The 14,930-nt window shown below is 51.4% G+C and overlaps 5 protein-coding genes across 5 annotated transcripts; 3 read left to right on the top strand and 2 right to left on the bottom strand.

Moving 5' to 3' along the window:
* Positions 1-527: 527 nt before the first annotated feature.
* TRIVIDRAFT_60816 (uncharacterized protein) lies at positions 528-4,064 on the bottom strand (the record flags this gene model as incomplete). Its single annotated transcript, XM_014101070.1, has 1 exon — positions 528-4,064. The coding sequence occupies one exon, from the start codon at positions 4,062-4,064 to the stop codon at positions 528-530; it is 3,537 nt and encodes a 1,178-aa protein (XP_013956545.1).
* Positions 4,065-7,334: 3,270 nt separating this feature from the next.
* On the top strand, positions 7,335-9,599 carry TRIVIDRAFT_28080 (uncharacterized protein; the record flags this gene model as incomplete). Its single annotated transcript, XM_014101069.1, has 1 exon — positions 7,335-9,599. The coding sequence occupies one exon, from the start codon at positions 7,335-7,337 to the stop codon at positions 9,597-9,599; it is 2,265 nt and encodes a 754-aa protein (XP_013956544.1).
* A 408-nt stretch (positions 9,600-10,007) lies between these two features.
* On the top strand, positions 10,008-11,928 carry TRIVIDRAFT_84134 (uncharacterized protein; the record flags this gene model as incomplete). Its single annotated transcript, XM_014101068.1, has 2 exons — positions 10,008-11,635; positions 11,710-11,928. The coding sequence occupies 2 exons, from the start codon at positions 10,059-10,061 to the stop codon at positions 11,834-11,836; spliced, it is 1,704 nt and encodes a 567-aa protein (XP_013956543.1).
* A 1,072-nt stretch (positions 11,929-13,000) lies between these two features.
* Positions 13,001-13,291, top strand: TRIVIDRAFT_29203 (uncharacterized protein; the record flags this gene model as incomplete). Its single annotated transcript, XM_014101067.1, has 1 exon — positions 13,001-13,291. One exon carries the CDS (start codon positions 13,001-13,003, stop codon positions 13,289-13,291), a length of 291 nt encoding a protein of 96 aa, XP_013956542.1.
* A 121-nt stretch (positions 13,292-13,412) lies between these two features.
* On the bottom strand, positions 13,413-14,705 carry TRIVIDRAFT_216002 (uncharacterized protein; the record flags this gene model as incomplete). The annotated part of the gene is made up of 5 exons (XM_014101066.1): positions 13,413-13,915; positions 13,969-14,037; positions 14,101-14,159; positions 14,315-14,386; positions 14,469-14,705. The coding sequence occupies 5 exons, from the start codon at positions 14,486-14,488 to the stop codon at positions 13,743-13,745; spliced, it is 393 nt and encodes a 130-aa protein (XP_013956541.1).
* Positions 14,706-14,930: the final 225 nt, after the last annotated feature.

The following is a 14,930-nucleotide window of genomic DNA, read 5'->3' as shown; positions in this document are numbered from 1 at the left end:
ATATACCATCCAAACAATCCCAATAAAACACCCAATATTCTGCTACTACCGTTGTGGCCGTGGCTTTGGCCTATGCCGAGTGGAGATTTGTCTATCAGCGGCTCCCAGAGTCCGCAATCCTTCAGTCCTGTCTTTCGCATCACCCAGACCCAATAACCAAAAAAAATATGCCTTCTTTTTTTGTATATGCAAATCATGTACCCATCCTCCGCCTGAAAACGCCGTGCCATCCTGTAGCCACAGAAGAAAGCTGTGTGACAACACAGAAGAAACCAGGATGATGAAATGGAATTCAAAAACACCACGCAGAGCCTCTGATATTAAGACGACACCCCAATACAAACACCATCCAACCTGCATGCCAAAGGGGTATCAAAACACGTCGAGGCTTAAAGCAGAAACGAAAAAACAAAAGAAAGATGAACAAATGAAAAAAGGCGAAAAAAAAAAAAAACCAAGAGACAAAGGCGTCGCTCTAACAAAACTGGAAAAGAAAATATTGGCTGTAAAATGTAGTGCGCACCAAATCACTCCAAGCTCGCCTCTTGGCCTCCGCCGAGCAGCTCAAGAACCTTGTTGACAACAGCGCTGGGATACCCGCGAGTGAGCATCTCTCCCACGACTGCCTTTGCTTCTTCTCTCTGCTCGACGGCAAGGAAAGCTCGTGTCATGGCCTCGTACGTGCTAGGCTCGCGCTTCTCACGAGGCACAGCATCGTAGATGGCCTGGGCCTTTTCGATCTTCTTCTCTGCGGCCCAGCCATGGATCAGAGTGTTGGCAATGTAGGGTGTGAGCTCCACTTGCTTGCTTCGCATCTCTGCAAGAACTGCCTCCGTTTCGGCGACCCGGTGATTCGCTACCATGGCTTCGAACAGGGCCTGGTAGATGCTGGCGTTGACAGGGACCAGGTATTCCTCTACGACCTTGTCGAAAACCTTTCGGGCGCCTTCCATGTCGTGCAGGACGCAGCCCCTGGCGTGGATGAGCGATGCATAGTGCACCGACTCGGGTCGCTGGCCAGCTGCGCGCATCTCCTCCAGTACCCGTTCAGCGGCTTCCAAGTCCACCGTCTCCAGAGTAGCGTGTGTGTCGATCAAAAGCTTGTAGGTGTGAGAGGTGGGTGCAATGCCCTTGGACATCATACGGTCGTAGTAGGCAAGGACCTTGGACTTGTCTCGCTTTGTCGTTAGGAAGAACTGCATCATGCTGTTGTACGGTGCCGGTCTGGCCTTGTAGTTGGGCATGGCCTCCATCTCGTCAAAGAGCTCTTCCGCAAACTTCTCGTCACTGACACGGCACAGCGCGTTGACAATGGTGCCATATGTCACCGAGGTTGGCTTGATGCCAAGCGCCCTCATCTCGGCAAAGTAGAAGAGACAGTCGTCAATGCGGCGAGCCTTGCCCAGCTTGCCGATCAGTGCGTTGTACAGGAAAGAGCTGGGCTCGACACCCTCGGTCTTGGCGCGGAGGAAGATGCGAACTGCTTCTGAGGCCTCGTCAAACGTCTTGGTGGAATCCTTCAATGTGGTGATGTACAGTCCAAAGGTGTTTGCAGAAGGGGTGGCGCCCATTTCAAGCAGCTCTTGATGATACTGCTCGGCGCGTCCGCGGTTACCCAGTGTCAGGCAAGCACCAACCATTGCGTCCAGAATCGAAGACCAGCCATAGCGAACTACGGCATTGTGAGCAATCGGGGGAACGTCGGTGCGAGCCATAGCAAGAACATCCTGGCAGAGATCCATCTTGCTCTCGCGAGCAGCGGCGGAAATCAACTTTGCATACGTAATGTATCGGGGGTGTCTGCCAGCACGTCGCATGTTTCGGAATCTGTTGAGAGCTTCGTTGAGACGAGGACCCTTGCGGCCATGGCTACCTTCCAAGTCATCGGCGATCAAAGAAGAGCCCTTGAAGTCGGTGTTGTGGGCATAAGGGTCATAGTTGTCCTCGTAGCTGGAGACTGTGGGGGTAGACAGATAGGGGGAAATACTATGAGCTTGTGAAGGGATTGTCGACATCTGAGAGGCCAGCTCACGGGGATCGACGATACCACGGGATTCCATGTAGCGAGCAATGAAATCGGAACCCTCATCAATCTCTTCGCCAAGCTGGAGGCGCGTTTCGGACTCGATGGTTCGAATTCTCTGGAACATCATCTCCGACTGCGCCAAGCCCTCTGCAACCTGACCGGAACCAATAAGGGAAACCGCGTACATGGCAGTGGGCTCAATGAAGGCAGCTGTGGCGTGCATCTCGGGGTTGGAGAGGACGTGCCAGTACTTGGAAGCCGAGGCAACGTCGCCGAGTCGCACACTCATGGCAAGAAGAGCAATCGAAGGAGAAGCGAGATCTTGGAGTTCCGCCGCATGGATGTTGGCATAAGCCTCGATAGCCGTTGTAGCATCGTTACCATCAGCAGCAACCGTGGCAATCTTCATCATGGCCTGGTCACGGGCGCTAGCGTTGAGGGATTGAGCCCACTGAAGTGCCTCTTGGAAGACACCCCTTGCGATGAATCCCTTGATGAATCCAAGGTCGACCAAGGCATCCTTCATGTCGGAAACAGAGACGCCATATTCGTCCACAATCTTCTTGAAAAACTTCATTGCGCCCTCGATCTTGTCGGAGATGACATAGGCATTGATGACCGAGGCATACACTTGGGCGTCCAGTCGATCGCCGAGCGAAGAGCTTCCGGCATCGTGAGAGATGGCTAGGCTTCGGTACTCGTTGTAGCATTCCACAGCGCTGATGAGGTTTCCAGACTTGGCATATGCAGTGATCATGGTGGGGAAGACATCGGCAGAAGGAATAATCTCGCTGAGCTCCATATGCTCATAGAATCGCAGCATATCTGATACCCGGCCAACCTGAGCGCAGGCCGAAATCAGCTGTCGATACGTCTCTGCAGAGTAAGAAACCTTGCCAGCATCGAAGGACATGTCAAACAGCTTAACAGCCAGATCGAGGCGCTCATCCTCGCACAAGATGGCGTGCTCCAACTCGTGCGAAGCAAACATGAACTTGCCGGGCTCATCCATTCCGCCAAATCGCAAGCGCTTTTCCTCAAGAAGTGACTTCATTTCTGAGACCTCCAGAGAACGCGAAGAAAGCAAATTGACAAGAATGTTGAAAGTTTGACCATTAGGGGACACTCTCCGGCGCATCATGTCGGCATAGACATCCAGAGCCTTGGAGACGACCTCGCTTCGCTGGCTAGGAAGATTGATTGCGGCTAATAGCAGAGCGTTGTAGGCACTGGCAATGGGCTGGACACCAGTGGCCAGCATGGCCTCGAACACAGCCGGGATCTCAGCATACCGGGCAGCCTCTGACAGCTTCTCCAGATGCTCGGCATATGACTGAGATTGGTCTTGTACAGACGGGGAGCCCGTGCGGGAAACACGACCTGAGCCTTGTGATGTTTCGACCGCAGGCGCAGGTGTGCGCGCACGAGAATGGGGGGCAGAAACGGAGAGACCTCCGGCGGCAGCTTTTTCAACAGCCGCCTGGAGAGTCCGCGCCTGGATTTCCTTTTCTAGAGCAGCATCGATGTGTGCAAGAGCTGCCTCCTCCTCCGCCGACATTAGATGCTGTGATTCCACAGCCTCATTGGTGGCTTCGACCGCAGCGCTCTGCTCGACGGCTTCTGCGCTGGCCTCGGCCCCATTCTCAGCGGCGAGAACTGATGACGCATTGGGCTTCCACTCAATGCGCTTGGGGAAATCGAACTGTGTCCATTCCTGGTCTTCTTCCTCTCCGGCGGCCTGCTGCTTTTGCAGGGCCTCGAAGTAGGCGTCTAAACCTCCATGGTTCGAGACATGACGGTGCTCAGCTGGGAGACCGGATGATAGCTTCTCGTTATGGAAGGCAGAATAGAGAGGAAAGGCCGAGGCACGACTGGATCGGTTCGGCTGTCGTCGAAAGACAGGGCGGTTCTGTGAGTTGAGGACGTGAGGATGAGTAGCAGCTACGACGGATTGTGCGTAGCCGTGGGCGGTAACGGATTTGGCGAATGTAGATCCTTGACGGATAAAATTCGAGTACAGCGAGGAGTAGATGGGCATTTAGATAGCGGGAGGTAGTGACTATGAGGCGGGCGTGTTAGTGGCAGATTCACACACACACATGGAGTTGTGAAGATGAAGGAGGCATGATATTGCGAGGGGCCTCCAATAATAATGCAGAGAACTGGATGCCCCAGGAAGACCAAGACAACAGCAAAAGACGATGCGTGTTTTTGCTTGGGCCGGTCACGATTGTGACTCTGTGACGGCGCACAAGCAGCGCATTGAAGCTTGGGAGGCAAAAATCGGGGCCAAGACTTACGGGGGAGAAAATGATAGTGGGCGATTGCAGGTTCATTTGACAGCCCTGAAAGCCGTCAAACAAACGCGCTATGTAAATTGGAAAAAAATGGTTGGGGAGAAAAGGGGGGATGAGAATGAAAGAAGAAAAAGACAACCGAAAGCCAAGAGCTGGGACGAAAAGAAAGGGTCCAGCCTCGACTATCTTCTTTTTTTCCTGGTGGTTTGTGTGCGCTGACTTGAGATGTGAAAAAAAGAGAAAATAAGGCGGCGAGAAAATGGCGGGGGCCCGTGCCGGCCTTATTCTCTCGGCCCAGGGCTGCGCTGAAGTGCCGTGGACGGATGGAGGAGGCCGCTAAAGGCCAGCGACAGCACCTACGTAAACAGCGCGAGTGGAGGCTCAAGGCCGCCTAGAAGGTGCCAGTACTGCACAGTAGTGCTGCTACAGTACAGGTGCTTGGCGCTAGCGCATTGGAAGGGTGGACTCGGGAGCTTCCAAAGGCACGAGCATGTGGAGATGACTCAGGCTGAAGAGGTGCAGATATGGCTCCAGTTGTCGAATTTTTCTGGCTATTTTTTTCTTCTTCCCTGCGTCTTTGTGTATGTGTGCTTGGTAATGCGAGCTGTCTTCAATCCAATGCAATGGCTTGCAGATGCCGCTACTGTACTGCTGCATCGTCTATACTATGTACTACTGGGTAAACGGGATACGGGATATGGACAGAAAAAGAAAGTCACCAAGCGATATCAGACGCGCATTTCCGTCTCGGGCTTGGTAGTTTCATCCCCTTAACGCAGGTGAAATGAGACGCGGGCAAATATAGAATAGAACTCAAAAGAAGCCTTATCCGTGCTCCTTCGGGTCAGCGTCGCCATCGCGTGCGTCATAGGCAAATTACAGTGCACGCATTTTGTCGCTGCAAGTCTGGGGTTCTTCAACTCACACACGACGCCTTACCCAAAACTGCTTCATACCGCCCACTCTTTTAAAGAAAGGAAAGCAATTTTCTCTGGCAAGGCGGCAAGGCATGCGCGTCCCACACGTCCCCGTTTTGACAGAAAAAAAGAAAGTTCATAGAGGCCCTGATTGGCTGCAGCGAGAACAAACCGGCGCCCATTCGTTGGGATTCCCTGTCCGACTCATGGGGACCAAGGGAGAAGCCGGAACCGTCGGCGGACCCTGGAGATGCTCCGTGAGAAGCGCGAAATGGGCCTCCAGTTGACCGAGAGGCTGAAGCCCTTGAGCCCCCGGCATTCCTGAGTCTCCGTCCGAGGCAGTGCTTGATATCATGAATGACGGGGCTTTCTGCAGAGGATTGACCCAGCGACAGCTGCAGGTTCCTGGCAGGTATCTGATATCATTCTGCACCACCATTGCTGCATCAGAAGCAAGTATCAAGCGAGCCAATGTTTTAATCCCTCAGACAACTACGACTACCTACCAACAGCATTACGTGGTTTGGACCTCTGGAATTTGCAGAGCATGCGCGTCGCAACAAGACACATGGCCATGATAGGCAACCCGCGATTACTCTCCACACGCAAAGGTGCGACGCCTCGACGGCCATCCCATATCAATCTGTATTAGTCTCCGTATTTGGAGTGCAGAAACGCAGTGTCGGACACTTTGAGAGCCCGACACCAGTGACTTGTGGGTGTGTGGTATTAGCGACAATGGCGTTTAATTCCACCAAGTAAGAAGCGCCTGAACAGAGTCGGGGCATCATGCATTATGGGATTGCCGTTTCAAGCACCTCGTAATTATCAAGTCTGCACGGTGCGTCTGAATTAGACGCGCACAAACCGTCTCTCGTAAGCCAGCTCCCGGGAAGATGATGCTTCTTTGCGGTCGATCTGCGTCCACACATGTCTTTGCTTTCATCGGGTGGCGATTGTTAGTTGAACGCCTCAAGTCGCCTGCAAAACAGCCACCACGCGAACATGCCAAACATGCTGAGACGTTTCTAGAAGAAAACTCCCACTATGGCAGTTAGTCGCTTCATGGCAACAAACCCTAAAATGAATCCGTCGCAGTCGCGTCCCAGGCGTGGAGTCTTTGTGCGATCCTTCAGTGCGCCAAAACTCAGCCCGTCACATGGCCGGGACGACGAAAAATGTCCCGTCTACACCCGCACCTTAGCTAGCCCATGCGAGTATCTCGTACTGCGACACGGGTTCGGATGCCACGGACACAGACCTAGCATCTCCGAGCTGCTCGGCATATTTTTTGCGACCCGGCTGCCGCACCCGGTAGCCCCTCCGTCAATAGGCGAGCCGTCGCTGTATTTGCTTATATCCGGGACCTTGACAAAGTGCGACGCTCAATATAAGCCGCGTGCAAACATAGAAGAACCTCCCCTTTTGCTATCTAGTAGGGAGTATTGTAGTTTGATTGGTATAATAAAGATTTTCAATATCAAGAACATACTTACCTACATGTAACTCCATGCTGGGTTACATGCCAAAGTTCATCCAAATCCCGTAGCGTTCATCCTGAGCAGATAAAATAAGTCTCTTTTCTTTATACTTATCCAATGCCCTCGGCTCGCAAACTTGTGTTGCATAGCCATCATCACTAACATTAGAATGCTCCCTAGGTAGAATCATTAGCAGTACAGCGTCATGATGCAAACATCGGAGTTGGCAATAACCTGGGCATGACATAGTATCTGCACTCTAAAGATAGCAGCGACAGAGGCAGGAAGCCCGTGCATAAAGCGCATGAGGGTCAGCATTTGTATAGCAGACTTCACGGGAGGATTAGCAGGGCTTCGTATGGTATAGAGCAGTCAGTGGCAATGCCCATATGTAAATCTTGCTCACACTCAGCTATTCTACTGCTTGTCTGAGGTATGAGCCACATAGACCCACCCACATGTTATCGCAGATATCTAGCCGCACTATCGAATATTTCTTATCGATAAGAGATTTTCCAAAGCAAAAAATCCCAATTGCATCTTTTGTTTTGGAGACGAACATTTCAAAGTCGAAGCCCCACCAGACTGCCAGAGCGAAGAGGCCACTCCCACCATGGCTGACGATGGAATGCTGATGAATTTTGAGCTCGGCAGTGGGCCGCTCAAGCCGCAAGTCAAATTCACCGGTGGAAGCTGGAGAGACAGGAAGCGGGCGCAGAAGAGCGCAAAGCTTGGCTCACGTCCAGCAGTTGAGAGATCAGGTCTTGACGACGACCAGCGATCGGCAAAGAGGCTGAAAGTTGATGGCCATGGACCCGGAAGACGCACCGACGGCGACTCGGAACACCGCACAGACTTTCCACGAAAGAAAACGGCAGATCATGGACACGCTCCGGGACAGAATAAAGGCCCCGGAAAAGGGTCTCGCCAAGTCGTTTCCCGCTTGTTTTCTTTCAACCCAGAGCAGAAAACAACATTCGATGACGAGCCCGAATGGAAAGAACCAGAACCGACAAACGCGCCACTACTGACGGTTGCTAACTTCGGATCCCTGACGATATCCTCTCGACTCGTGGAGGCGCTTGCCAAGATGAACCTTGAGCGCCCAACGGCAATTCAGCAAAAAGTTATTCCTCACATGCTGTCGAGCAGCTCAGATGCGTTTGTTCAAGCTGAGACGGGTTCTGGAAAGACGTTCGCCTACCTTCTTCCCATATTACATCGAGTTCTCCTCCTTAGCGGACGAGGCGACCAGCAGATTCATCGGGACTCGGGCATTTTCGCCATTATTGTCGCGCCAACCCGCGAACTTGCAAAACAAACACATACAGTGCTGGAGCAGCTCATTAGACCATTCCCATGGCTGGTCTCTACCGCGATCACTGGAGGAGAGTCTAAGAAAGCGGAAAAGGCTCGGCTTCGGAAAGGCATCAGCTTCTTGGTGGCAACTCCGGGAAGATTGGCCGATCACATCGATAACACCAAGGCTCTCAATTTGGGCACTGTAAGGTGGCTTATTCTCGACGAAGGCGATCGACTGATGGATTTGGGATTCGAAGAGGATCTAAGGAAAGCCATTAATGCTCTTAAGCAGATAGAATTGTCAAAGACTCTTTCTTCCGGAGTATCTCTCGAGCCTCTTCCAGATCGAAGAGTTACCGTTCTATGCTCTGCTACAATGAAGATGAATGTGCAGAAACTCGGCGAGATGAGTCTTGCTGATGCTACCTTCCTGGCTGCTGAAAAGGGCGCTGAGACGGTGGCTGAAAACAAGGACGAACAGGCTGTTCACAAGGCTCCGGCACAATTGCACCAGTCACACATCATTGTACCTGCCAAGTTGAGACTGGTGACACTTATGGCCTATCTCAAGTCTGTCTTCTCTCGCCGTGGCCACACAATGAAAGCCATAATTTTCATGTCCTGTGCTGATACCGTCGACTTCCACTACGAACTTCTCAAGGTTCCCGAAAACGGTGAAGTACCTCCCCCGACCTCAAAAGATGCAGAAAATATCTCCAAGACCGTTGCAAAGGCAGCGTATATCACGTCGCTTGCAAGCCCCGAGGTAGTGCTGCACAGGATGCACGGCTCCCTTTCACAGCCAGTTAGAACGGCAACACTGCGATCGTTCTCGGCTTGCAAATCCCCCTCTCTTCTCATCACAACAGATGTCTCGTCTCGTGGTCTAGACATTCCTTCGGTTGATTTGGTCATCGAATATGACCCTGCCTTCAGCTTTGCCGATCATATCCATCGAATTGGACGTACAGCGCGAGCTGGACGCTCGGGTGACGCAGTCATTTTCCTTCTCCCCGGTACAGAAGAGGGCTACATTGAGCTCCTCAAGGCTTCTGGCTCACCCTCCCCTCTATCTTACGAATCTGTGCTGCAAAAGGGCCTGATGACCAAACTGGAATTCCCCGTAGAAACGACAGCCAAGCCTGAAGATGGACAATCCTATCACGATAAAGCGGAAACTTTACAGCTTCACTTGGAGCAGCGCCTCCTCATCGATAGCAAACGACTTGAGCTAGCAAGGAACGGATTCAAGTCGCACATCAGAGCCTATGCGACACATACTCGAGAAGAGAGAGTCCATTTTGACATTACTCAGCTGCATCTAGGACATGTTGCGAAAGCTTATGGATTACGTGACCCGCCAGGAGGAATTGGCGCTGGTCTGGACCGGAAGGCACAAAAGGGAGGCAAAGATGCAGGGAAGAGGACCGCCAAAGGCGTTAAGGGAGCCAAGAAGGGTGATGATGATGATGATAGTGATAGCGACAAGCAAGATCAGGCGAAGCCGGCGAGAGCCATGCTTATGCGTAAGAGTAGGATGCTCACGACGGGAGCTAGCGAGTTCAATATTGGATAGCGATATATGCTGTTTCGATCTCTTTTGCTTTTTCAATTCTACAAACTTTGTTTTGATAGTTTCCGGTTTCGGCCTTGATAATATATATACATGATGAGATGACTCAACACGCGCACTAAATCATCCGAGTGACAGCCCGACTCATAACTGATCCTAAGATAAACCACCTAGACACCACCAAAAACAACTTCTGGAACGCTGACACCTCCCTGATAAAGACTTGCAGTCGAAACATGGTGCTCTACTAACCTCCTTAAAGTAAGGGTTTCCGGGTCAACGTCGGGCGAATACAAAACAGCCGCCGTTGCGACTTCCGGCGGGGTGATAAGAAAAGATAAGGGTCAACTGGTCAATTTCTTTGTGACTCAACTACTTGTACAAGATCACACGCGCGCCCCGCACCTGTTGGACCTGAATCTTGCAAACGAAACCTGTCAGGATCACGAGCGACCGCCCAAGATGGCGACCATTTACATTGACGAAGACATTGGCAAGGATGAGGTTTCCCAGACCGGCGCTGAGGATTCCCCCTACAAGACACTGCAGTTCGCCTATCTCCAGCGTCCCGCTGAAGGCCAATATCTGACTCGCAAGTCGCAAGCCGAAGATGAGGCCGCAAAAGAGTGGAAGCCCGTCGCCAAGGCTGCCCTGAAGAAGGCTGTCAACTTCTTCGACGTGCAGAAGAAGAAGGCGGCCAAGGAACAGGAGCTGGTGGTCAGGCGCAAGAAGGAGGAAGAGGAGCGAGCCAAGCACCTCGAGGCGGCCAAGGCTATTGTTGTCACCGAGGACCCCAGCCTCCCCGCTGCTGTTCGAATTGGACTGGACGAAGTTGGCGATCACATCAAGCTGCGCAAGCTGGACGACCCCGAGAGCAAGGGCACTCGCGTGCGCGTCTTCGGTCGCGTACACCGTGAGCGCAAGCAGAAGGATGTCATGTTTGTCACCCTGAGAGACGGCTATGGCTTCATGCAGGTGGTCATTTCCGGCCAGCTGGCAAAGACTTACGATGCCGTTACCCTCACCCGTGAGACTTCAATGGAAATCCTGGGAGAGATGCGAGAAGTCCCTGCCGGTGCCCGCGCTCCTCTCAACCGCGAATTGCACGCCGATTTCTTCAAGATCCCCAAGCACTGGAAGGCCCCCGGCGGTGACGATGCCATTACCAACAGAGTTCAGGCAGACGCCGAGCAGGCTATGCTTCTCGACCAACGACACCTTACACTCCGTGGTGAAGTCGCTTCAGGCGTCATGATTGTCCGCGACGCGGTTGAGTACGCCTTCAACCAGGCCTACAAGGAGCTGAGATTCCGCAAAGTCAGCCCTCCTGCCCTCGTCCAGACACAAGTCGAGGGTGGTGCTACGCTGTTCAAGTTTGACTACTATGGCGACGACGCCTATCTCACACAGTCTTCTCAGCTGTACCTTGAGACCTGCCTGCCCTCAATGGGTCACGTTTACTGTATCGAGAAGTCCTTCCGAGCCGAAAAGTCTCTGACCCGACGACACTTGTCCGAGTTCACTCACGTTGAGGCCGAACTTGACTTCATTACCTTCGATGACCTGCTGTCACACATTGAGCATATCATGTGCCGTGTGCTCGAATTGGTCATGGAGGACTCTGTTGTTGCTGAGAAGATCAAGTCCATGAACCCCGAGTTCAAGCTCCCCGAGAGGCCCTTTATGCGCATGAAGTATTCGGAGGCCATTGATTGGCTTGTTGAGCACGATATCCCCAACGAGGAGGGTAAACCCCATGCTTTTGGTGACGATATTGCCGAGGCCGCTGAGCGTCGCATGACGGACATTATCAACAGGCCCATCTTCCTGACACACTTCCCTGCTGAGATCAAGTCCTTCTACATGTCAAAAGATAAGGATGACCTTCGCGTTACCGAGAGTGTTGACTGCTTGATGCCTGGTGTTGGCGAGATTGTTGGTGGATCGATGAGAATGGACGACTATGAGGAGCTGATGGCTGCGTACAAGCGTGAGGGCATTGAGCCCGAGGCCTACTACTGGTACACTGATCAGAGAAAGTAAGTCACGACATGTTCTCCTTTTGCAACCCTATCCGTTCATTGGCTAATGGTATTTCTTCTTTCTCACTTAGGTATGGAAGCTCTCCTCACGGAGGCTACGGTCTGGGACTGGAGCGATTCCTTGCCTGGCTTTGCAAGCAGCACACCGTTAGAGATTGCTGCTTGTATCCTCGTTACATGCACCGTTGCAAGCCTTAGAAGCTAAACCAAGAGTTAGACTTGTTTGCTAGTTTATGAGAATACATGAAAGACAGACTTGCTTTGGGCCAGTTATCAAGAGATGCCCATGTACGACATGACAGAAAAAAAAGCATGTGAATTAACATATGAGGAGTTCGATGCTTGTGATATTGCCACTCGGCATCTTCAGATTCAATAGCTTCCCATACGGTTTCCGTGATAGAAAAAATTATCCGTCAAGTGACTGCCCTGATGATCGTGGAGTATAGGTGAATCTGCATATAACACATGCAGGACAATGGATAGTAGGGTTTCGATGGCTGTAGAAATAATCATCACATGTCAAAAACGTTACAAAATCCAAAATTTGCCCGATGATAAATCTGGATTATCATCTAGATATGTTTGTTGGGGCAAAGTTTAATGTCAAACAGCGTGCCAGCTTAGTTGACGATACTGTATGCAGAGATGTTGCCACATTCACATGCAGATGGAGATGATCAATCACATGCAAGCTAGGGGCTTCCCAATTGATTTCTCGATTGTTACTAATGGAAATTTCTGTTAGGAATTTGGCTATGTGATTTCTGGGGGAAGTAGCAAGCAGCTTGACTGCTTGTTAGATGAGAAGTGAGAAGAATAACAGAGGTGCGTATCCTTATACAATTATCTACTTAGAACAACGAATAAATAGCAGTTCAGAACATATTATTATAGAAATACCTACCATACGAATAGGTAATACTCCATCATTCCAAATTTCCATCAGAAATGCAATCCAATGAACCTAGGCACAACTGATGGCAATTACCCCAACAAACAACCCCTTACCTCACATCCAATAAACAACTCTTAGCATGTCTTCCAGAAATCTTGTTCGCAAGTACGCTAAAACGTCATGTATGGCGGATCGTGCGTAAAAGCACATGGCAACATTGTTCTTCCACGTTGTCTTGACGTCATGCGCCACGATGTCGATCGCCAGTCTCTTTCGCATAAGCTGGCCCGTCTTAGTGTATTCGATTATATATATCTGGCATGCCCTCGTTTATTTCTGAGCATCTTGCATAATAATTTTTTTCACATCGTTGAGTTTCATCTCAAAGAGGGAAACAAACATATACTCCAACTCAAGTTACACACCAACCACATATATCAACCATCAACACATAAACATACACCATGTCTGAAGAGGACAAGAAGACCAACACCGGCAACCTTACTGACACGGTCACCGGCACCGCTCAGTTCGCCACAGGCATCCTAGGCAACACAGTTGGCGGCTTGGGCCGCACTGTCGGCGGAGTTGCTGGTGCGGCAACTCGAGGCCTGGGAGGCACTGTGAACAGCGTCACCGGAGATGCTGGCAAGCCTGTGGGAGACGCCGTGAGCTCCATTGGAACGGGATTGGAGGGGGGCTTGAATACTGTTGCCAAAGGAGTGGAGGATGCAGGGCAGTGGAAGAAGCAGTAAAATGAAGAGAGATAGGGGAAGAGAGATAGGGTTGTGAATGGGAGGCAGAATGAGAGGGCTTCAAGCCCAAAACTACCTTGAATAATGAATTTGGAACACATTTGAATCAATCTCTTGTCATATCATGTATTGTCTCTTGTTTCGTGCTATTGGCACTACAGCCTGTAAAAAACTACCTACCGTATGATAACACTTAGGATAACACTTGGATCCGGCTGAAACCAAAACCCTTGACTCGCAATCTAACACATATGAACCTCCCATAGCCTTCCATCCTCACGTCGTAGACTCTATCCCCATGATAACCCATCAAGGATTCTATCTGAACCTCGTGTCATTGCAACACGGGAAAAGAACAGCCCAATCCCAATAAGTCTGTTATATGACCTGTAATCTTGCGCAATTGAGAGAGTCATGCTCCCCGTCGCCTGGTCTCGTTGGGAATGCCCGTTTAGACCTGCTCGGCGCCCCAGCCGACGTCAGCCTCTCGCATGTTGCTCGGGGGCTCGATCGAGGGAATGAACTCGAGGGCGACGTAGCCGACACCGATGATGCCGACAGCACCACCAGCAATGTTGCTAATGGCGTGGTTGCCAAGGAGGAGGCCTCCCAGAAGGATATAGACTATCAAACTTGTCAGAGCGGTTCAGAACAAGGAGTTAGAATCTGAAACATACAGATACCACGGCCAATGAAAGAAAAGAGGAAGTTGGCATATCTCGAAACCTGAGGGGGGATTTGGAACTCTGCAATCCTGGTTAGCATAATCCGGCTTCTAGGTGATGCGGGAAACAAGGAAAGGAGCATACCCAGAAGTGCGATAGCAAGGCCAAAGACAATCATATAGATACCAATGACGAGGTTCTGGCTATAAACGACCAACAATCAGCATCATCGACTATAAATCAGCCCCGCCCGCAACACAAAAGCAACGACAGACGCTGCAGCATCATGGTATGGCGGCGCTTCTGTCGCACTCAAGCGGGCGAGACGCGGAAATCGTAGTTCCTTCGGAGAACCTACAAGCCAACGGGGAAAATGTGGAAAACGCCTCCCAGAACGGTGATGCCCGCCACGGCCAGGTTAACAATGCGGCTGCGGCGCATCGAGGCGCAAATGTTAGCAAAGACAGCTCAATTGAATCGCCCGAATCATGTTGGTTGGGCAAGCGACATACAAAATATCGGAGAGTTCCATGGCTGCGAATCGACAGAGAGAAGCTGTATCGAGAGTTGGGACTGAATTCGACGAAGACGCAAGTGTCGCGAATGCGTGGATTTTGAGTCTCGCGGGGGCGGGATTCGTCGCACGTGCGCTCTAGGCAGCGGCTCGGACAGGAAACTGGGATTGGAAGAGAGAGAAGTAGGGAAAAGAGGAGGCAGTCACTTGCGTGTCATGGGAGACGAATCACAAGATCGGAGCTGGTGATGTTGAAGCTTGCGCAATCACTTGCAAACAGCTATAGAGATGCCCTTTGGCGGTAGCGGGCAACCGGGCAACAAGGCTGTGGTGGCTGTGCGGTGACGTACTTGCCTCGGTGGGTGCGGCGGTAAAAACTCGTCAAAACTTCGGACATTTATCGCGGCTAAAGATACAAAGGTACGTGCACTTCCCAAGCTCAGCCTCAGGCAGGCTCTCA

The sequence above is a fragment of the Trichoderma virens genome, assembly GCF_000170995.1.
Source record: "Trichoderma virens Gv29-8 chromosome Unknown TRIVIscaffold_6, whole genome shotgun sequence".
Taxonomy (NCBI): Eukaryota; Fungi; Ascomycota; class Sordariomycetes; order Hypocreales; family Hypocreaceae; genus Trichoderma; species Trichoderma virens.
The sequence above is the reverse complement of the archived record's forward strand: the minus strand, read 5'-3'. Positions and strand labels throughout refer to the sequence as shown.